Raw genomic sequence first — 23,403 nt, 5'->3', positions numbered from 1 at the left:
AGGAAATGTTGAAAGTAAACAAACAAAAATGCACTCCACCTGCCTTCAGTGCTCTGCTCCAAGAGGCTTCCAAAGCAGGGACTTCGCAGGATCTGGAACAGAAGCATGTCTTCTCCACCCCAGGGTTCATTGACGCCACATCCCATGGCTTCCTCCCCATCCGTCCCGTGGGCCGTTACTCTGTGCCCCGGATGCACAGGGGACCTCAGTGCCCACCATCTTGGCAACAACATGCTTTTTCCAAGTAATACGCTCTTCCAGACGTTGTCCCCTTGCTTTTCTGTTTTCTTTTAGTTACTCCTCATTCACCTTTGGTCCCCTGTCTCTGGTCTCAGTGCTGATCCCGGGCACCTACCCTCAGATCTCTTCCTCCTCTTTCTGCCCCCCACACCTCTGGCTGTTTCCAAGTCTCCCTGTCAACCAGCTGGCATCAGCGCACGGTGGATGCCATTGGTCGTCTAGAGTGGAAGACGAGGGAGGGCCAGGGCCTTCCCCACTCCACCGTGGCCCATGGCTCCAGCAGTGATCAGGTCTCCAGCAGGCCCGCAGGGTTCCAGCCTCTGCAAGGTGACCCTGGCCTTGGTCGCTAGTAATCTGGCTCCTCCCTTTACCCCCAGCCCAGGGATTGTGCTGGGTCGCCACTGGGCTACCTCCTCAACTCCAGGAGCCTCTTTGCTGTTCCTTGCTTCTCACCAAGAGACCAGAGACTCTAGAACTGCTCCTTCTAATGCCATTTCCTGTACTTAAAGTCTCTCTCTCTCTCTCTTTTTTTTAATGTTTATTTACATTTGAGAGAGATAGAGAGAGAGAGCATGGGTGGGGCAGAGAGAGAATAGGACAGAATCTGAGCAGGCTCCAGGCTCTGACTGCCAAGAGCCCGATGCTGGGCTCAAACCCTCAAACTGTGAAATCATGACCTAAAATTCTCTCTCATGCTCCTAAATTCTCTCTTTTTCAAAGACAGGGAAATTTCCCTTTTCTCTCTTGGTTTCCATGGATATATCTGCTTTTTGAATTTCTAAACTGCTGTAATCTAATAAAGTCTTTATGTCATGTGAGAATATAATGGCCCAAGTCAGGCCCTGATAGCAAACATCTTGACTCTGGTGTCACCTTAGATCTGACAGTTCTAGCTGCATTACATAGGTCAAGTTATTAAGCCTCTTTGAGCCCCGGTAAAATATGGACCGTGAAACTCATTTCTGCCATTGAGATAGCCTTGGGTAACCTAGCAAGTTGCCTGGCTACTGCTAGGCGCTCAGTAAACGTTAATTCCCCTCACCTCTACTAAAGTGGTCATATCTGCAAAGGTATGGGCGCACATCCTTTCCTGGAGAACATATTTGTGTTACAACATTGGCTTTCTGAAATTAAATGCTTCAGTCTCCGGAATTAATTCTGAATGTGTAACTCTTAAACACCCACAGCAAAACTATCAAAGAGATATTTTTGGACAAGCTGACCTTTGAAAGTCTTCAGATCTGTCTGAGGAGATGGCCAGTTACTCTGTGGGGACTGGGGAAAGCTCCAGAACCACCTCCTCATCCCCACTAGCTGGGAGAAGGCACTGGTGCTGATATGAGAAATGATCCTGGTCCTCACCGCCCCCTCCCCCCAGGGGGTGGCTAGAGTGAATGGGGCTCAAATGTGTGGGAGTCTGGCTCAGGGTTATTTTGGTTTCCATTAACATTCTCTTCTACATGTATTTTAACCTTAATCAAATGCATATGTTTTTGTTTTATTTGCACTTAGTTCATCAAAGTGTCTTTTATGATCTGAACTATGCCATGAGGCCTTAACTCGTCAGTGAAACACTCATTAATACCCCTGGGAAACAGGAAGTTGCATTTAGTCAAATATAAATAAATTTAGCTCCCAGGGGCTTCACCCTAGCCTGGGTCAGGAGAGAGACAGTGGCTTCTCTCTGATGCTGATCTGGTCCAGCACCCCCGCCCCCTCCACTCAGACTGGGCTGGAAGGAAGAAATCCCGGGACTCTGGGCAGATAAGTGTTTGAAAATGTGCCTGTCCTTCGTTCAAAACCCTTACATAGTCCAGTGGGGTTTTATCAAGGAAACACGATGCATTTGGCCAAATAATTGGGCACCATTCCAGATTTATTTCCACCCCAAATTCGTCTGATTTGAAACCAGGCAGTGCAGGAAGGACGTGAGAAAGAGGGAAAAAGGTAATCTAAACCACCTAGCCGGAGCTGCTCCCCAAACCCGGCTGAGCAACTTCCGTCTCTCCTCCTTGCTCGCCTTCTCTCTCACCCTCTCACTGGCTCTCGGATGCACATATGGAACCAATTACGAACAAAGCCCGATTGTTGTATATTTGGAATTTCCCACATCAACTTGATGCTTTCTTTAACTGCCTCTTAATGTGTGTCTGCACCCGGTGACCAGGCCTTCGTTTCTCTCCTTCCCACCCCGCCCCCACCGGCACCCACCTCAGAGAGTCTTTCCCGGTTTATTTTCCAACAGTGTAAGCCTTTGCTTCTTCCCCTTGCACCCGACCCCACTTCCTATTAGAGTCTTTGAATAAACAGAACTTTCTTTTCCACGGTTTGCAATAAACCGATCTGCGGAGAATAAATAAAAGCCAGATCCCAAAGCACGTAAGTGATATCAGGCTAACACCAAAAAAGCATGGATTACTACAAAGGAAATGGCATCCTTTTCTTAAAACTGAGCATAGAGAGGAGCAGTGGATGTAGAAATACATTAAAAACAAGAAAACAGAAATACTTCCCATTCTAGAAGCCCCTACTTGTTTTTATTTATCGTTAATTTTCCCTGATAGAGAAATAAGCCTCCTTGGGGCAGGGGTGGGGAGGGGAGGAGCAGAGAGAGGAAGCCATAGATGAAGAATCTATCAATTACTAATTATTACAGAAAAGTTAACATTTTAGATCATGTGTACCGTCCTTCAAAGGGTTGTCTGATCTGGAATCACGCACTGGTATCAGAAAAGAATAGGAAATGTGATGGATGAATCTGAACTTAGTCCTTTTCAGAGCCTTGTAAAATCAAACCTAACTTCTTCGAGTTAACTGGCACACGTAAAAATACATGTTCTAGGCACAAACATTTAAATGAGGAGATGCCAGGGGCGCCTGGGTGGCTTAGTCGGTTAAGCGGCCGACTTTCGCTTAGGTCATGATCTCGCGGTTCGTGGGTTCGAGCCCCGCGTCGGGCTCTGTGCTGACTGCCAGCTCAGAGCCTGGAGCCTGTTTCAGTCTGTGGCTCCCTCTCTCTCTGACCCTACCCTGCTCACGCTGTCTCTCTCTCTCTGTCTCCTAGAAATAAATAAAACATTAAAAAAAATTTTTTTTAAATAAATAAATGAGGAGATGCCAAATGTGAGTCGGTCTGGTGCATTTGATTTGATTCATCTGAACCACACAATACCCACATTTTTTCCTTTGTTCACACTTTATCTTCGTGGACTACATCCACATATAGAATTAATTGCACTCCTACGTTTGCTTTCTATGCACTGGAAAGCGGGAGAGAAAAACCAGATATGCACATCCGATGCTCAGGGTCATACACGTAATTTACGACTGCGAAGAGGACTCCCCAAAGTCCCCAGTGCGTTATGTCACTGGTCTGCAAATATTTTTCCTGTGCTCGGAAAAGAGTGAGATCAGAATGCAAGATTTCACATTAATCTCCGCACCAGATGGTGATATTCCAAGTAGTCTTTTTAAGGTGAGCATGTGACCTACTGTATGGCCGAGGGGCTTTGGAGTCACGTGACGGAATGAATACTACGCCTGATGGAGCTTTGATTAGACCGCTGACCTGGTTCCCATCCGTAGCCACGAGAAGCAAAGTTGATGTTTCTGGCTCACTCTCCCCAGAGGCATCGCTTGCTAACTTCTGGGACGTCCAGTCTCACCGAGGGGACTGACAGGCAGGGACAGAGAGGAGACAGCTAAACCCGCGCTTCTGAAGGCAGGCTGAAGTTACAGAACTTGGGCTCTTTTTCTACTCCCCCATCCCCCCGCCTCCTTAAGAACCACATCTTGACTCATACGGTCGAAAGAAAAAACTCTTTTGGTTATTTGATATTTGAGAAACCTCCAGGAGACCATAACTTAGTTTTGAGAAAGCCTTGTCTCTCACTTTGCTGGGAGCACAGACACTCACACACACACTCACTCACACACACACACACACTCACACACTCACACACTCACACGGCTCTAACACCATGGTGGTTCAGGCTGCAGTGGCTCCGAATAGATCTCAAAGACTCTTACTGAAAATTCCGTATGGATCCCTGAGAAGACGCAGCGTGGAGAGGGTAAGCGACGTGGCGGGCAGTTTGTTTTGCGTCGAGCATTTGCTCCAAAGAAAGGGAGACGTTTGTTTTCATTGTACACAGCATCCCTTGTGGTAGCCCTGTTTTCCTGAAAATGTTGAAATCCTGGGAAGATAGAACACGCTGTGTTGTGTAAATTTTTTTTCTTAACAGATAACTGATGAGAAATGTGCATGTGGGGGTACTGTTAGAAATGAGGTGGGAGGGAGAGAGGTGGGGTGGGGATGGCCCTTTGGGATGGGGAGAGAAGATGTGAGTGCCTGGGGAGAAAAGCTGGGACCACAAACAGATCCATTAGTCAGAACAGCCGCAAATTTCCTCTGGGGGGGGGAGTGACGGGGGGGGGTCTTCAAAGGAGGCGCTGATGGTGTTAAGGGGATTTGATACCTGGAGGTTTGAGTTATGCCCCCGTTGATGAAAACTGTCCTCTGTCGTGTTGTTAATTCAAATACCTCGCTATCAGTTTGGATTTTTTTTTTTGTTTGGATACTACGGATTTCAAAATCGCTGAGTTAATTTTCTGAAACATGCTTGCTTTATGGTAGCCCCTGGCAGAGATGATCCTCTAAAATAATAAGGATTTCTCTGTCTTTGGAGGGGCTAATGCAGTTTTGGGGGTGACTGAGGTTAATGCAAAGCTAGCTGTCCTCAGTGTGTTAAGCTCAGTGTAGGGACAAAATGCCTATGTTCCCCGCAGGGGGGTGGAGGTGGAATGCTTTGTGGCTCTCAGAAACCCAGAAGCTCCTGTTAGAGTCACGGAAGTCCCCTCCATGAGCCATGGAGTCTACTTAGATGTCCTAGATTAAAATGCAGTTTGAAGAGCCGTAAGGCAAAGAGCGTCACAAAATGCCCTCCTAAGCAACCTCTGCGTCTTGCAAAGGGGAACAGGGTTGAATTCGAGGAATTTGTTCTTGTTGGTATGCTTACAACTCAGTGATTTCTTAATCCAAGGGAAACATAGTTGAAGCTTTAAAAAAATATATGAGGGTCTATCTAGACATTCAGGTGGGCTTGATTTCCTGACTTGTGATGAGTTACATTCTCTCTGCCATTTGCATAATGATGAAAAAGACTGTTCGCTTCCTGTTCTGGTTGTGTGTTGGTCTTTATTTTGAGACATCTCTCTTGTGCTCAATAACAGAGTCACCAACTAATATATAGTAAGTGCCTACTGCATGCTCCTTCTATACGAATAGCTTGAGAGCATAGGACTAATAGTTACGGCCAATGTTATAAGCCTATCAGGCTTATATTGAATATGATGTTAGGTTCTGTGGAAAATATTTTGACTGTTACGATAAGCTAATGTAAGATGTTCTATTCCCAACTAAGCATTTTGAGACGTGAATCGTACATGCTGGAGTTGTAGAACCTGGTTGTACTAAGGAGAGAGTTATCTGGGCATAGGCACACAAAAAATTCCTTAGTAACCCGGTAATTTCTCTTTAACCATTAGAATCTCCAGGCTGATGTTTGATGGATCATGGAGGTTTAATAAGCCCAGGTGTATGCAGTTACCACTTCTGTTATTCACTGGTTACCGATTTAAGAAAAACCAACAGTCTGTGAACATCGCATCATACATAAAACATTGTCGCATGTGTTGGTGGATACTTACATTCAAAACACACAGACCTGTTTTCTGCCCGTGGGCAAATACCAGCGATGCTGTCTTAGATCTTCAAGCTGTTGGGCCCTTAGGAGAAGCACACACACCCCTGGACTGTCAGACACCCTACTCGTCTCAGTTGCTAGATGTGAAGAAACGGGGCTGGGACACCAAGGCTCACAGGAAGAGGGCCCTTGCATTCCTTAGAAGCCGGCCGTCTCACCCCCCACTGTAAGGGAGAATGACACTAACTGCAGTGTATGATGAATGTGTCCATTCCAACTGGACATTTTATCCTGTTGCTGACTTTATGACCATTTTTAGAATCAGGGTCAAACATTTATGTAAAAGGAGGGCAGGAAAAGTGAGAAATGGCATCTGCTTTAAGGGCAGAAACCGAGGAGCAGCACTCTTTTCTTGGGGCTCCTTGACTTAAAAGCAGTGGCACCTTGTACAGTTCTACTGGCAGCCTAGAGGGTGACAGACATTCAGGTTGGTTTCCATTATCCGGTGATACGTGATGATCTTAAGGTCTCGCACGTCCATACCGTCTTTACTCTGGTGCATTTTTGTGTTCGTTACTTCCTAACATGATCCTGAGTTGCCGATAAGACACAGAGAATGGGGGTCATTACCCTGGTCCTCTAGGAGCAGGAAAGCCGAGGCAGAGAGAGGTTTAATCTTCTGTCCAGGAACAAACAGTCAAGCACAGAGCAGGCCTCATGTCTAGGGGCCCAGTGTCTTCTGTCTCTGCCATTGGGTTCTTGTGCCATCACCTTTGTTCTCTGGGGGAGCCTCAACATCACAGCCTGGCCCTGAGCAAAGGGCAGCAGCCAACTTGTCACCAGTACTTTGCATGGAAGGGAATATGGAAAACTCACAACCAAGGAGAATAACGAACAATCCCTGGGGCTGGCTGGGTGCACGATTGCACAATTGCTCCTATTTTCCAACTGCCCAGTTGAGTTGAAAAAAAAAAATGGACCTTTAAACTATTCTGTCTAGACGTCCATTGAATCCTGATTTCAGAAACACTCGGGCCAGGAGACTAGGCTCGGTTCATGTTCCCAGGACTTGCTCACAGACTGCTACGAGCCCATCAACGTGCTGGGTGGGGTCGGAAAAACAACAGAAATATAAGATGCTTTGCTTGGTAAGACAGGGGAGATTAGGGATACAGGTTTATATAAACAAGGCAGTTACAAGGATTGACATAACAGCACACTAGTTTAGCTACGAAACAAGAAATGAAGACAAATTGGGTGCTACAGGAAGCAGCCAGGTGGGGTGGAAGGGGCAGGGCTTGCAGCCACACAGTCCCCAAAACTGAGAGCCTCAGCCTTTACTAATTGTGTAATCTTGACAGTGTGATGAGGCTTCCTCCATGTTCTTCGTCTATACATCCATGCTATCCACCCTGGAGGGCGGTTAGTAAGGATTACAGATAACTTCCTAATACAACACCTCACATGTAGAAAGCAATCACTAATGAGAGAGTATTTTTTTTTTAAAGTTTCTTTCTTTTGAGAGAGAGAGAACCAGCGGAGGAGAGACAGAGAGACAGGGAGACTGCCTCCCAAGCAGGCTCCAAGCTGATATCACAGAGCCCAATGTGGGGCTCAAACTCACAAACTGTGAAATCACAACTTGAACCGAAGTCAGATGCTTAACTGACTGAGCCACCCAGGTGCCCCAACGATAGAGTACTTTTAAAGTTTGCCTATCTTTGAGTGGAGGAACAAGGCTTGTAATTTTAATAATGGGTGGCCTTTATATACACTCACACACACACACATACACACACACACACACACTTGGTCACACCTCACTGTCACCTGGAGACATCTTTTAAGGATAGTCACTCAATAAAGCCAAGACAGACAGTATTTCCTGGTCATAATGTCTTGGACTCCCAAGTTTATGTACGACATGTAGAAAACAGGATGTTTCAAATTCACTGTGTACAAATGCCAAGAATCTAAACTTACTCAAACCCATATACTTCTATAGGGTCTCTTCCGGAGCACCTGGGTGGTTCAGTCGGCTAAGCGTCCGACTTCAGCTCAGGTCATGATCTCACAGTCCATGAGTTTGAGTCCCACATCTGGCTCGGTGCTGACAGCTCAGAGCCGGGAGACTGTTTCTGATCCTGTGCCTCCCTCTCTCTCTGCCCTTTCCCCACTCATGCTTGGTCTCTCTCTGTATCAAAAATAAATAAAAACACTAGGAAAAAAATTATAGGGTCTCTTCCTTCCAGAGCCAGATGTTGTGACTCTGGAGGTTAAAATGAACTTCTTGGAAAACTCTAATGAATGTAAGAGCATTGCATATAAATGAGTAGAGGAAAGAGCAAATGTGGACCTTTGTCCTGGGAGTTGCCTTGGAGCGGGGACAATGTTTTTATTAAACTACTATGACCCTACACGATGAGGAAATGGTTTCATGTTAGAGATTACCTTTCCTTCTAGTTCCCAAACCCAAGAATAAGTCAGCTAAGGATTTCTGGGGCCCAGCCCGAGCTGTTTCAGGGCGTGCATTTATTAAGGATGTTCACCTTCCCAGTGATTTAACTTCTCTACCATCCAGACCCACATATTCCAAGAAGGACCCGACATCTCTCTTCTCCCAGGTGCCTCAGCACCTCAAATTCAACATGTCCAAAATGGAGTTGGTCATCTCGCTCACAATCCTGCTCCCCTCCAGTCTACCAGCTACCAAAACACCCGCAGCAGAACCCAGGCGCCCTCCCTGCCTTTTCCCTTCCCTGGGCTAAGGCCACTGTTATCTTTCACTTTCAAACAGTTGTCATTCTTATTCCTCCAAGTCCACATTCTATGTGGCAGCAGTGTGATTCTTTGTAAACATAGTCTTGGTCAAGTCACTTGTCTACTTAAAACCGTTAAATGGTTCCCTGCTTCAAGATAAGTACTTAGATAAATGCCTCAATGTAATGACAATGCCTTTATGATTAGGACCCCACTACCCTCCCCAGCCTTACCTCTTCCCCTCCTTTACCCTGAGCATGTTAGACTCCAACCACACTGAACATGACTGTGGCTCCCCCACTCCCATGAACCCCCTTGCCTCAGGGCCTTTGCACGTGCTTTGGTCTGCCTGACACACACTGCCCCCTCCCTCTACCTCCTGACCTTCCAAGTCACATCCTTCAGCCTCAAACATCCTTAGGAAGGCTTTTCAGAAACCCTGCCCCTTCCCCAAGTGTGAATAAGTGCTCTTGCTTTGGGCACCCCTAGCCCTGTGCATTTTCCTCATAGCACCCCAGACGACACTGCATTGGATGCCCCTGTTTCCATCCTATCTCCATGATGTCAAATCTGCACATGATGATGAGCTCCCTGAGGTCCGAGAGCACATCTCGGTCTCTGGTTCACAGTAGAAGTGTGACACTCCATAGATGAGCAAATAAATGAAATCTGAAAGCTCTTATAAACTTCCCTCAGTGAGAAAATTGGGGAGGAAGAGAAGAATTAAGATGTAAACAGAAACAGCCTCCTTTTTCACACGAAGATACCCCAAGCCCAGTTATTGCTGATGGGAAATGTGTTCACGCTTACATGTTGATACTAACTGAGGAGACAAATGCTCTAAACTCTAAGAGTAAAACAAAGCATGTGCCTGAACAACTGACCAGACTCAGGTCACATGCCTCGTCGCAGAGTAATGTAAATTTGACATTTTTATTGGGGAGGGGAAAAAAAGAAACAAGAAAGCATTCTCTTTTACCCCAATTATTTGAATATTTAAGTAAAAGGATTATTTTTTTTTTTTTGGACTTGGAAAGACTGAAATGGTGTGATATTTCTGGAGCAGTATTTTTAACACAGTATAAATTAAACCTCTTTGCACCCACATTATTCATTATTTGGTGTGTTATTTCAGGTTGACGTATTGCCAGTCTATTATTTTGCAAACCATTACATTATCGCAGCTGCTAAGCTGCATAACTTAAGAATTCAGAATACAACAGAGCGTCTATAGTCGAGTGTGTGGTGCTTACATTCTGAATGTATTCATGCAGAGAAGTGTGAGACTTTACCAGAAACACATATAGCAGACGGCTTTTAGTGGATATTTATTACCATTGAAAGCAGACAGCCAAGAAACTGTTCAGACAGATCAGTGTATTCACACATATTATTATCCAACCCCCTCATCCTGCATAAGGTTTTGTTCTTTCTATAAATATACCCCCCTCTATGGAGAAGAACACGGACTTTCAGGGACTCCAATGCTCTGGTTCACAAGGCACATTAAAAGCCATTTTCCCCATATTGGCTAGTGCCGTGACATTTTAAGTGACCCAAACTTGGTGAACTGACATTTATTTTATTTCTTATAGTAGCTTATGTCCAGTTAAACCCGTGACTTGTCATCTTGGCCAGAATGAGATCGCACAGTGGAAAGGCTGTCTGTCCTTCCTTGTACCAATCTGGAGTGTTTATTCCTCAGGCTAGTGTGGAAAACAGAAGAGGAAACCTCTATCCAAATGGCCAGGACCCCCAGGAGCTTTACCATCTTACATCAAATGGCGTTATCCAGCTGAGCCTGAAACCAAGCGGTGGTTTCTGTCTTTAGATCGCTCGCTCCCGAGTCCGGACTCCTCAGGACTCTCCTTGATGTCGTGGGTGAAATGCCATGACTCAACTAAAACAGTACTTCTTAAACTTGATGTCACCTGGAGAATTCCCGAGGAGCTTTAAAAAGTCCCCATGCTCAGGCTGTCCCCCAGATCAGTGCATATCAAAATCTCTAGAGATGGGACCCAGGCATCAGGATTTAAGCCCCAGGAAATTCTAATGTCCAGCCACATTGAAGTAAGATTATGGCCAACATGGATCGTCTGGGTAAGGTGGACCTTAAGGAAATTAGTTCGTTCCTGTGCTTTCTGGTGTCTTCACGTGAAAAAAAAATAATCGAGTTGACTGTGTTGGATTTTTATTCAAAAGTGTCATTCTCAACAGGAAAAAAAAATCCTTTAAACCCTTTGAGAGTTGGGTCCGTATTGCTAGGACATCATAGCAGTGCTCAGCACTTTGAGGGCACTTTCTGGGTAATTAAACACAACCTTCTGAAGTCACAAGGGGCTAGTTTCATGCAGGACTTCCAGACCACGTAGAGATCAGAAACAGCCAGTGCAGCGAGCCCTGTAGAACTCTCCCCCCCCCCCCCCACTGGAGTATGGACAAAGCCCTTTCCGAGGTTTTCAACCTGCCATATCCCAGCTATGTACACAGAATCAGTCATGTGATCTCAGAACACTTTCTATAGGTGTTTTGAAAACAGAACTCTGACAAATTACACTAGCAGAGCAAATACTATCCACCTGTGTGACAGAGTGCTTACAAACGGTGCACTTTTACATGTATTGATTCATCAATGCCTCTCTGAGAACACTATGATGTGTTTAAAACAGTGTGGAAGAAGCTATGGCCCTGGGTCCTTGTTTTCTTACTGGGGACTGGAGAAGCCACATCTGTGGATTTTTCTTTTCTTTTTTTTTTTTTCTTTTCCTTTCTGGTCACTCAATAACTAACTGCTTTCAAAGGACTTGGTCAGTTTTTCTATTAAGCTCCAGAACCTAGAACAGTGCCTGGCATGTATATTGGACGAATAAATATTGATTGCACGACTGTGACTGGATGAATAAAAAGAATGTCTTCAAGGTCCTACACTCAGACCTTTAGTGAAATAGAATGGTCACCGGAAGGATAGAGTTGCAAAGTGCCTGCCTTTGTTATGCAGATGAATATTTCTGTCTTTGTTAGCCCTAACAGGTGACTTATTTTAGGATGCTAGTTCCTGGGAGAGAACTTGCTCAGGAAAAACTTACTGAAACTCTGCTACACAATTAACCCTTTTGAAAAAGTGTGGGCAGGTCCTTTCCCTTCTCAGTCAGAATCTATATATGAGTATTTTGAGATAGTCCATAAATATACCTCTGATTATTTTCCTCTAGTGCTTGCTGACTTTTCTAAAAAATGCCAAGCTTACATTTCCACCTGGATACTGCTTCCAAAAGGTCCCTCTCTAATACTTCTATTGGAACATGAATCAGGAAAACCAATAAGGCTTAAAAGTGTATTGATCATTTTTGGAAAATGTGCTCTGAGATCCATCAAAACAGTCTCAAAATCCAAATACCCCAGGGAATTGGATGCCTAGGACCCAACCCACTGTTTATTACTTCCACAGATTTTTATTTAGTACCTACTATATGCCAGGCAGAAATCTAGACCCAGGAGATATAGCGATGTCTCAGAAGTGATGCTCAGACTTCTAAGGGAAAGTAGAGCAGTAGAAAAAGTGAGGAGAGAGGAGTCGCTGCATTTTTATGTGCTGTGGCTGTTGATAAAGATGTTTGAGGAGAGACATACAGGAGAAAGGGGGTGAGCCATAGAGCCCTCCAGGGAAGGAAGGTGCCGGCAGGAGAAACCACCAGCACGCAAGAAGGGCAATGCCAGGGCATCCTTGGTGGGCTTGGAAACTAGTAAGACGGGGTGGGGGCAGCAGGAGCCAGAGCAGAGTGAGGGGAGAGGGCACACAGAACAAAACAGTGGTCAGGAAGTGTTAGGAGTCTGGGTGACAGAGGGCTGTGTGGGCCACAGTAAGGACTTGGGGGTTCAGTGAAGCAGAAGAAGACCAGTGGTTTGGGGACCAAAGGATGACCCTAGCTGGTATGTTTTGAAGGAATAGTAGGCTGATAGAGAACTGAGTGACATATTGGGTCAGTAGTGTAATAATCCTGATGAGAGATGGGGATGGTTTCAACCAGACGATACCCTGCAGGTGATGAGCAATGAGAAATGAATGGATTCTGGATTTATCTAGAAGGTAGGGTTGTCAGGACTGGCTGATGGATCACGGGCTGGTGGTGAGTGAGAGAGGAAGAGAGGGGTCGAGACTGACCCCGGAGCAGCTATAGCCTGGGGTTGACACTAACATTAGAGACATTGGAGACAAGGGCTGAGTGGGAGTGACAGCGGAGAGTGGGAGACAGAGAGCTTCCTTTGGATGGGGTGAACTTGAGATGATTAAAATTCAAACGGAAGACACTAAGAATCTAAGTTTCACGTGCAGGTGAGAGCTCCGGGCTACAGAGGTAAAAGTGGTCCTTGTCGCTGGTGCCCTGAGGCTGGCTTGTCTCACTCTCAGGTGCTGATGGTGCGCATCACTCCCCAGTCAGTGGTGACACATGGCAGCTTAAGCGTCCCGAGTGAGAGAACTGCACCAGGCAAATCGCAAACACTATGTATGTGGGCTTCTTTTTCTTCTGGAGAGCTGATAGTTAAACATTCACCAAGACCCCACTGGCGGGTGGTGTTTCAAGCCACAGGACCAGGTGATATCACCTGGGAAATGTCCAAGGACTGGACCCGAGGCCACTCTAAAGTTTAGAAATCTGTTCCATGACGAGGAACCAGCAAAGAAGAGTACTAAGGAGCAGTCAGTGAGGTCGAAAGAGTATTGAAGAGAACTTCTCAGAAGGGAAGGTTGGGCTGCCCACTGCTGCTGATACCCAAGAAAGACAAGGACTAGAAAATCATCTTATTGAACTGTTACCAAAAAGCTCAGGTGCAAATGTATCACGCATCAGAATCGCTGGGTATTCTCTAAATCACAGATGCACGATCTCCACCCCAGACATACGGAATCTGAACCTCTGGGGCATATAATTATGGACTAAATTTTGAGAAACAGTACGTGCAGATAGTCTTCCAGAAACATAGGCACCAGTGAGAAAGGGAAGAGAATGCAGTACAAGAAAGGGGGAAATAATGCAGACTGGAAAAGAGAGAGTCCTGGGGCAACTTTTACTCAACCAAAGGTCAATCCTGGGCACAGCGGGTAGAGGCCATGATGGGGAATAATGAGGTGAAGCCTATGACAACCAAGACCAGTAGCAAATGTTCCTCCTGATGGCACCATGGAAGCACAGTGCTCCTATTTGATGTCTACCCCCACCCCCACCCCCCACACCCCCCGCTTAAGCCACTACGTCAGAAAAGGAGAGCTGTGGTTGTCCCTTACAGCTTGTCCAGCCAAAAAAAGAGAGAAGGTGAAAAATTTCAATATCTTTTGTTGGTCACCTGTGTCCAAAGCTCTCACTCTACCTCAAAGCTTTAGCTTTCCTGAGATCTATCTGAAGAAAACTTTTCTTGCCTTTTCTTTTGCTTTGCCTCTGAAAACTGTTTTAGGAGCCATGGATTGATATAGTCATGTATCAGGGCTTCATAACCCAGCCAAGTCCCAGAACATGTTTAGAAAGTATAGTTTAGGGTTGAGCCAGCCAGCAAATGACCAGAATGAGCAAGTCCTCATTTGAACTCTGAATTTAGGGCCTCGGACCTGGTCTGTATAAAGCAAATGGATTTGAAGTGAACTGGCAGAAATCATGTCTTTGACATCAGGGTTCCATGTCACTGAGTCTTCATGGCATTCTTGTGGAAGAAAATCATGCTCTTATCTCCAGCAGTTGGGTCGAAGGAAAGTAACGTTCATTAGCCATTTGAACACCGTCCTTTATGTAGACCCCACAAGTGTTCACCCAGGCACCATCCCTCCTGGCCTCCCCTTCTAGGTAAGGACGTGCCTCTGGCACATCCAATTTGAACTAGTCAAAGAATAGTTTTTATAGCAGACGTGTTTGGGTCCCTCCCACTGTCCTAGGCTGATGGTGGTGAATAAGGCTGTTTTGTTTCTGGAATGGAACTGGGGGGCCTGTGCGTGGATAAGCTCAGTTGCCAGCGCTCTGAGTATGTTTTTCTGCACATGGGCGGTAACACCCCTGCTTTTGCAGGGCTATGTTGCATGGCCCAAGTCCATCCGTGTAGGCAGCAGTGTGGGTACCAGGGTCTAGAACCACTCTTATTAAGATGTCAACCCAGTACTTAAGGAGAGCAAACACTTCATCTTGCCAGGCCCCAGCTCTGAGTTTTCAAACAGCAGAGTGTTCGGGGAGAGGAGCTACGAAAGAAAAAGAAAGATCCCCCAAAAACCTTAATGATTTGAACCCAGGAGCACAGAGTGATGTACTCAATGATTGCCTTCACCAGCAGATCTCAGTCCTCCGAGGGACCATTGCCCATAGGGAAGGAGCCAGGCTCCCCAGGCCACGTGCAGTCCCATTCATCATCACCTCCAGGGGACAAAACCAATGTCTTGTGGCATTTGGTTCCATCACAGAGTCCATTCTCAGAGCATGTTAACTGCCCTTTACTTCTAGAATGGTCCCATTAGATGTGTGTTCCATGGTCCCCTCTGGACGGTACTGAACTAACATGCCCAACAGCAAATACAAGTGTCTTTGAGACTTTGTGACTTCCTTTTTCCTTCAGTCAAATGGCCTTAAGGTGGCATGAGAGAAACATGTATAATGCACAGTCCAAGACTTTTCCTGTCCCTTCTGTGACTCACCAATCAGAAAGTGGTTATTTTCAAGAGCTGGTATCTATTTGCTATGGTACCCTTGGGACCTAATCCTTTATGTTAATCCTGGAATGTTTCTATGCACATTTACTGTCCTCTAAAATAAGTCCCCATCCAGGCAAATGCAGATACAAGCCAGGCAGTCAAATAAATGTAGCACAACGAGGAAAGTTGAGCCCTAGCAAATGCGACTAGTATTACTGAGCTCTGCTTGCAAAACCTGGGGTTGCTGGTCTTGCATCTTCTGACTTTTCCATAAAAATCTCTGTGCAGGCTTTCTCTAAGCAAGGGAGAATGTGTGTGTGTGTGTGTGTGTGTGTGAGAGAGAGAGAGAGAAAGAGAGAGAGAGAGAGAGAGAGAGATGAAATATCTCAATTTTTAAAGAAAGTTTTTTATTTTGAGACAGAGAGAGCAGGGTCAGGTCAGAGAGAGAGAGAGAAAGAGAATGCCAAGCAGGTTCTGCACTGTCAGTGCAGAGCAGGACATGGGGCTCGATCTCACGAAGCATGAGATCATGACCTGAGCCGAGATCAAGAGTCAGATGCTTAACCAACTGAGCCACCCACATGCCCCTGAAATACCTCAATTTTTATACACTGGCAACCAAGCCAAGCTTAAAGAAAAGCAATGCGTGCCAAACGGAGCTCATTGGTGGCCTACATTTGGCCCACAAGATGCCAGTTTTCAACTTCTCCAGGAAGATGAGTGCCACTCCAACCTACATAGCTATGTTTTCTCTCTCCCCAGTCTTGAATTTCATAAAAAAGAGACATTGCAATAGAAAAACATCAATCTTGGAATAGACCGTCAGGCCTTCCAGCTGGCATCATAATCCTAGTGCGAAATCGAAATTTATTTCAAAAAAGAAAAAAGAAAAGAAACTCTTGACAGGTTAAATGCAAATTTTAAAATGCATTTCAATAAACTGAATGCCTGGCCTCCAGCTCCAGGAAATAGGAAGACCACCTCCTCTTCGCTGAGAGCGTACTTTTAGTACCCGGCACGGGAACAGAACTTGAGAACTTGAAGCTGCAGTCCAATTACTGCCTGATAGGGCAGCTGAGTATCAGCCACCTTCTTCTGCTTTTGGCAGATGTTTTCGCATGTTTAAGTGAACCGTGTCAAACAATTTCACCCAATGAAGCCATGCCTCCACCACCTAGAGGTACAGTTTGCTGCTAACTCGTATTTACAGACCAGCAGTGTGTGGTCCTACTCAAAACCAGCTGCATGAGAACCGAAATGAGCTCCTTTTATGATCAAGGTGGTTGACTGGGAACAGTTGAACTAAAACCTTTGAGTTCTAAATCACCTCTTTCATGCTCAATGGAAGGGAAATCTGGTGTCTCGGCCAAGTCCCTGAGCAAGAACTTGAACTGATTCACAGCTCCTTTCCTGGTGAAAGCATTGGCTGTTTTCAGTGGAACTCCTGATCTTCCCAGGTGGAAGGGTGCTCCCGCTGGAGGAGGGGACAGGTCACACCTCTTCACTGTCCCTTCTGAATAACATACGCCCTTGTCCTATTTGCAGCAGAGATGTGGCTCTTTCATTTTAATCTCAGAATATCTGTATTTCTGCCTCTTCCCTGAAATGGCAAATGAACTGACTGCCTTCTAGCACTTAGCCAAAAGCTTCCCAGGGACATCGGACATGCAGGAGACACAGGTCAATGCACGTGTTAGCTATTCATTACTTGAATTCCTTTATGCTATATCTTTATGAAGTTAAATAATCAAAGATCAATAAGCCTGGACCATATTTTCTCAACTCCCTTCAGAGAATATTTTTTTGACAGATGAGAATGTATACATGTGAGAGTGAATTAGGGAGGGTCAGAGGGAGAGAGAGAATTCCAAGCGGTCTCCATGTTCAGCACAGAACCCGACCCGGGGCTCGATCCCACAACCCTGGAATCATAGCCTGAGCCAAAATCAAGTTGGACGCTCAACCGACTGAGCCACCACCCAGGCGCCCCTGCAGAGAATATTTTGAGTTAAGATTTAATTCATCTGGACTGAGGCCTGATGCTTAGCATCCATTTTTTAGATCAGCAGCAACGCATTCTGGGACTGAACCTGGGCCAAGTGACCTAGGTCTCAGGCAGGAGATGGTGAAGAGTGGGCAGGAGTTACAGAATATAAAACCAGGGCGAGATAAGAGAGTTTGCTGGTGGCCGTGGGCTCTGAAACAAGTCCCACAGACAGGTTAATGGGGCACGAGTCTAATAGTGTTCAAGCTGGAAAATGTTGGAATGAAGCCATCAGATGGAGACCAGAGAAATTAGAGACATAGATTGAAAGCAGAAGCTAGCTAAGCAGAAATTGCAGGAAGCACTCTATAGCTGCAGCATGCCTGGGCACAAGGTGACGGTGGCCGAGGGACCACCTTGATCAGAAAGCCAACTGAAGAAACGTGGGAAAATGCTTCTGAGGCTTTTTCAAAATGGCGCTTAAAGATACCGTCGCTTATGTTTCTCAGTCTCCCTCATATAAACTCCACCTTGTTCATTCCTCTAAGGAGATGATGAGTAGTATGTGTAAGACTCACTCTGCCTACCTTTCTCACTTTTGCTGCCAGGTAACCAACGGGGTAGCTCATTCCAGATGCCTTCTCCCATTGGTCACATCCTTTTAAGCAGTTCCTTTTTCTCTATTCTATGTTATTCTTAATTTCCTGGTTTGCTCCTGTGTCCCGTGTCTTTATTTACATGCCTCTACTGTCCGCCCCTGCTGAGCAGCAGGGGGTCCTGAAGTTTCCCTCCTGTTTGTGTTCCTTTCTGAAAGGGAAACCAACACAATGGGAACATAGTCGATTGAGAGTCAAAAATAGAACAAAGTCTGCTACTTCCCTTCTTTTGGCAGAACTCCTGATCCCAACAGGTGCGTGAGAAATGCTCTAAAGGTAAGCTGAGACGTGGGAACATCGTGCTCTGAACAAGGCAGCTCTTTTTCCCAGAAGGGAGCGAAGTCACTTGGAACGTTCAGCCCTGGCAAAACAGAGCCGCTCCATTTCACCTCATTGTGTGTTGTGTGTACGTGGTGACTTCACACACCCCCTCAGCGGCAGTTGAAGGGGTGTTCTTGGGGAGAAGAGAGAATACGCCATAGATGGGTATCCCCACTGGAGGGTCAGAAGGTGCATATTCCCACTGAGAATCTCCACGTCTGATGCTCACCCTTCCACAGAAGCCACGACTACGCCTGACAATGACTTTGCTCTGGAGCGCTAACTCCCTGTGCAAAAGACCAAAAAAGAGGCAGTTTCTGCTTTGTAGTTCCCACCAGGAAGTTGGAAGCCTCTGTTTTGTCCTTTTCACCCTACACTTCTTTTTTTCTCTTTCTAAATTTTGCTGTCACTGTGCTCTGCTGTAAACTATCAGATGCACAAATAACAATAGCTTCCTGGGAAAGATTCGCTGCTACAGGCGATGGGCCCATGCCAAGAAGAATGGTGGAGCCTAGAACGCTGCTTTAGGGGAACCACAGCATTCAGACAGCAACTTCAGGATCGTTGTTCGATTCCATTAGGGATTCGGAGTCTTAATCTACCGCAGAACCTGGCTCTGGGATCTCCTCCGGGGGGGACTTTGAGACCCATACGCCTCCAGATACCCTGGCTTTCTTGTTTTGTTTCATGTTTAATGACAGTCAGTTCTGGGAATCTAGTCTCAGATCTTGCAGTTCATGGGAAGAAAGATGGTAATAAATGCTGAGAGACAACGAGGCTTCACTGGTGGGTCGGGTCTACTCTGAGGGGAGGAAGGAGCACATTCCCACAGGCTGGCTCCGGGACGTAGCAGCTTTCTGAGAATCTCTGCCCTTGAGGTAGAAGCTGTCCTGGCCCTGGGGGCTGTCCTCTTTGCCAGGCTACTGGCTCTTCTTCGCTCAACGAGGTATCGAGGAAGCAAGATCTTGCTCCCTGATTGCTGAGATGGAAGGCCCAGTGTCCTTCCTTCCCTTCTGCAGTGAATTAAGCGGGTCAGCCAGGGTCAAGGAGCAAATATCAAGTGACACATTTTCCTCCCTCCTTCCCCAGCACATCCCCAGACACGGCCCTCTGGGAACCGGAGGAAGGAAATGCACTGACCAGATAGACGCACCGGCCAGGCCTCTGGGGAAGGGAGGGGGGGTGGAGAACACCTCCTTCTATGGGTTTCCAGACACTACATCTTCCTCGTCCTCATCCACCTCTCCCCCTCGATCTCACGTCTCCCAGAAAATCACTAGGAGCAAAGTCAGACAGAAAGTTGCTGAGACCCAGGAGACTTTGACCTCATAGACAGCAATGTCAAGTGCATTTCTGCAGTGAGCGGGTGTTGGTGTGTATCCCCGTTTCACAGGAGAGTAGAACAGAACAGAGAGATGAAGTCATTGGCCCAGGGTCACACAGCCAGCAGTGGCAGATCTGGGATTCAAACCCTGGCAATTTGACTCCAGAAATCTCTGACAAGGAAACCCGACTGGGGTCTAAACTAGAGGCAGACTCTTGGGGACCAGCCTGCCTAGAAAAGTGTCCTTGAGGGAGGAACCAAGATGACCAGATTTCAGTAAAGGAAAATACAGGACGCTCTGTTAAATCTGAATGTGAACAAATGGTTCTTTAATTATGTCTCCTGTTGTTTATCTGAAATTCAAACGTAACCGGGTGTCCTGGCAGCCCCAACTGTAGGAGCCACTTGCATTTTTCTGTCCTTGTCTCTCTTCTCTTCCTCTCATATTAGGTTTGCTACCTCTCTGCTTTCCTTGAGTTCTCCCCCTGGGTCCTTCTCTAGAATTTTTGAGCTCGACTTCTGTACATAATCTTGCTTTAGAATTAGTTGTCAGGGCCCCTGTGTGGCTCAGTTGGTTGAGCGTCCAACTTTGGCTCAGGTCATGATCTTGTGGTTTGTGAGTTCAAGCCCCACGTCAGGCTCTGTGCTGATAGCTCAGAGCCTAGAGTCTGCTCTAGATTCTGTGTCTTCCTCTCTCTCTCTCTCTGCCCCTCCCTTGCTCATACTGTGTCAATTTCTCTCTCAGAAATAAACACTAAATTTTTTTTAATCAGTTGTTAATGACCCTCTAATATTGCTTGACCATCCATAATATCACTGGGCTTACATGTTGTTCAGAAGACTCAAAGTGGCGATCTGTGCTAAGCCAGTAGGGGTTAGGGTAAGCACACTGGGAGTCCTCGCCGCCCCCATAGAGGTAGAAGCAGCTTCCGCCCAGAGGTAGGAGGTGGGGTGCTACCAGGGCACAGGGGAGGCTTAGATCCCTCACCCCTGCCTCACCAGAGCAATGTTAACATATTTCTGATGTTTCCACCCACTGTGCTGGGTTCTAGGCTATTGTACTCTAAAGTAGGGCTTCTCACACTCCAGTGTATAAGGGATCACCCAGGAATCTTGTCAGATTCTGACCCTGTAGGTCTGGGGCAGGGCCTGAGAATCTGCATCTCTAACAAGCTCCCAAGTAGTGCAGAAGCCAGGCTCTCTAAAGTGTCTTCATTGATGCGAATGGACATAGATCATTTTCCTTTCTCTTCTTTATGTCGGGTATCACCTATCACTTATCTGTCTCTTTAGCTGTCCCCATACCCATCTATTACCTTTGCCATGGCCATTTTGTACAAACACTTAGGCAAGATCAGTGCGAGTGTCCGATCTGCTCAACAGGAAATGAAATCCTGGTGAAGGCAGTTGTAAGAGACAAAGGAAGGAACATGGCGCATTGAGATGCCCCTTTCTGAAAAGCATTTGTTCCCCTTACATGGTGGACACTTAAAACACAATCCCCTCTGAAACAGTCTCTCCTTCCTTGACATCCTACCAAGGTCAAAGAGTCCGCCATGAGAATTCCTCTTTTGCCAAATTTGGAACTCTTACAGACCTGAAACAGTCCTAGGTCTTAAAAAATCTATAACCCTTCCTAGGTTGTGCATGATCCCAAGAAACTCTTCTGCACAGATGGAAGGCAGAGCATGGCCTGTGGGTCGGAAAGAGAGTAATTCATTCCCCTCTCTGTTTTGTACAAGTAGTAAATAAAAATAAGTAAGCCGAGACACCAGCCTTTGTCTATTGTCTGATCAGATATTTTTCAGTTTCTATCGTATCTCAGTGTTTGCTTTCTATTAGATTTAGAGCTCCTTCTTTAAGGAAAAAACTCCACAGATGATATCCAGTGTTCCTGCTGTGGAGCGATTCAATTATCTTCCCTCTTCCTTTACAGCTGTAGCCTCGTTAATTGTAGGTGGGAAGCAAACCCTGAAATCGTTTGACTTTCTGCTTTGCTTAGAAATCTTGCTCCATCAAATTGTAGGATATCCTCTTTCACAGGAAGTCGGGTTCCGAGATCAGCAACATTCGTGTTGTTTGTGCCTTGAGATAAAGAGCACGCATGTCGCCTGCGGTTTCCTCACGGGCAGGGGAGGGTGGAGAGAGAGGACAAGGAGACAAGAAAAAGACAAGAAAATGACCCGAAGATGACTCACTCATTTCTAAAACAAGAGTCGAGATGCTCTTTGTTGGCTGTGGATTGTAACCTCTGAACGTTCTGGCCTCCCAGCCACAAGGACAAAGGAGTGAGTGATTCAGGATCTCAATATGGCTGCTTCATCCCTGCCGCGGGGGCCTCCAAGCACTGAAAATACCACATCATTAAGAAATCCTTTTAATTTAGAAACAAACACGTGTTCTTGTTACCCCGGCTTCTCGCGTCGGTATGCCGTCCTCAGGACGGGAGGAAAATTTCCGTTTCTTTTACCAAAACTTTTCTTTTAACTATTTAATTATTCTTTCAGGGAAGAGGGGCGAGGAATAGTTGGGTGGAAGGTCCTTACGTGTTGGATTTTCCATCTTGTGTGTGGGGAAAAGGTCATTTATGAGCCCAGGGATCGGCTGCTCTTTGGGAATGTTCCTTCCCGCAAGGCTTGGAGGTGAGTGCAGGGTTTTTGAAGAGGCTGTCGGGAAACGCAGCTGCAGTCACCACAGTGACTTGCACACCTACCTTCTATTCCCCTCAAGCACGAAATGTGAGAATTGAGGGCCATTGTGGGACTAGATCAGTGGCTCTCCAAGTGTGGTCTCAGGCCAGAGATTCAGTCTTACTGGCGACTCTGTTAGAAATGCAGATGTCCAGGGGCCCCTGGGCAGCTCAGTTGGTTAAGCGTCCGACTTCGGCTCAGGTCATGATCTCATGGTTCATGGGTTCAAGCCCCATGTGGGACTCTGCTGACAGCTCCGAGCCTGGAGCCTGCTTCAGATTCTGCCTCTCTCTCTCTCTCTCTCTCTCTCTCTCTCTCTCTCTGCCCCTCCCCTGCTCATGCTCTGTCTCTCTCTCAAAAATAAATAAACATTAAAATTTTTTTTAAAAAAAAGAAACGCAGATGCCCAGGCCTTAACCCAATCTACTGAGAGTCAAAAACTCTGGGGTGAGGCCCAGAGGTCTTTGTTTCAAGAAACGCCCCGGGTCCGTCTGATGTGGGCTAACGTGCAAGATTCTGTAACTGCATGACTCAAACGAACTTGTGTCTGCAGGACAGAGATCTCAGTGCCGGGCTGCCGGGTAGAACCACTGGCATGCTTTTTTAAAAATAGCAATACCAAGTCCCTCCCCCAGACCAATAAAATTGGAATCCTTAAGGGTGGAGCCCAAGTAAAAACACTGACAACCGTCAGTCTGTGGGAATGGAGGGACTAACAGCTGAAATGCTGATTCCCCGGGAAGGGGCGCCTGCACCCTATCGGATCAGGAAAGTCGCCATGCCGGGCCACAGAGCTGTCCAGAGCCCCCGATTGGATTCACTGTCATCAGTGGGCAACATGGGGGTGGGGAGGGGCTTCATTGAGAGCCGCTTGGCAGTGTCCCATCAGAAGCCACCTTGCTAGGGCCACCCCGACAGCTACAAGTGTGAAAACTGCTGGCACTTAGCTCCTCAAGCGGTGCTGATGGGCGGGGTTCCGGGAGCCGACCCACACCCGCAGGCAAAGTCTACTGGCTCTGAAGCCTGGCGCCCAAGGTCTTAGGGTGTGCCAGGGAC

General features: G+C 46.5%; 1 protein-coding gene across 1 annotated transcript in view; it reads left to right on the top strand.

The window, feature by feature from the left end:
• Positions 1–4,203: 4,203 nt before the first annotated feature.
• Positions 4,204–23,403, top strand: part of FRMD4A (FERM domain containing 4A) — a 311,284-nt gene continuing 292,084 nt past the window's right edge. Inside the window, exon 1 of the mRNA XM_039239976.1 lies at positions 4,204–4,313. Coding sequence (XP_039095907.1) covers positions 4,221–4,313 — 93 coding nt within the window. The 5' untranslated portion in view covers positions 4,204–4,220. The remainder of the gene's footprint in view (positions 4,314–23,403) is intronic.

This window comes from Hyaena hyaena, unplaced genomic scaffold, assembly GCF_003009895.1.
Source record: "Hyaena hyaena isolate Hyena2069 unplaced genomic scaffold, ASM300989v1 scaffold_165, whole genome shotgun sequence".
NCBI classification, from domain to species: domain Eukaryota; kingdom Metazoa; phylum Chordata; class Mammalia; order Carnivora; family Hyaenidae; genus Hyaena; species Hyaena hyaena.
The sequence above is the reverse complement of the archived record's forward strand: the minus strand, read 5'-3'. Positions and strand labels throughout refer to the sequence as shown.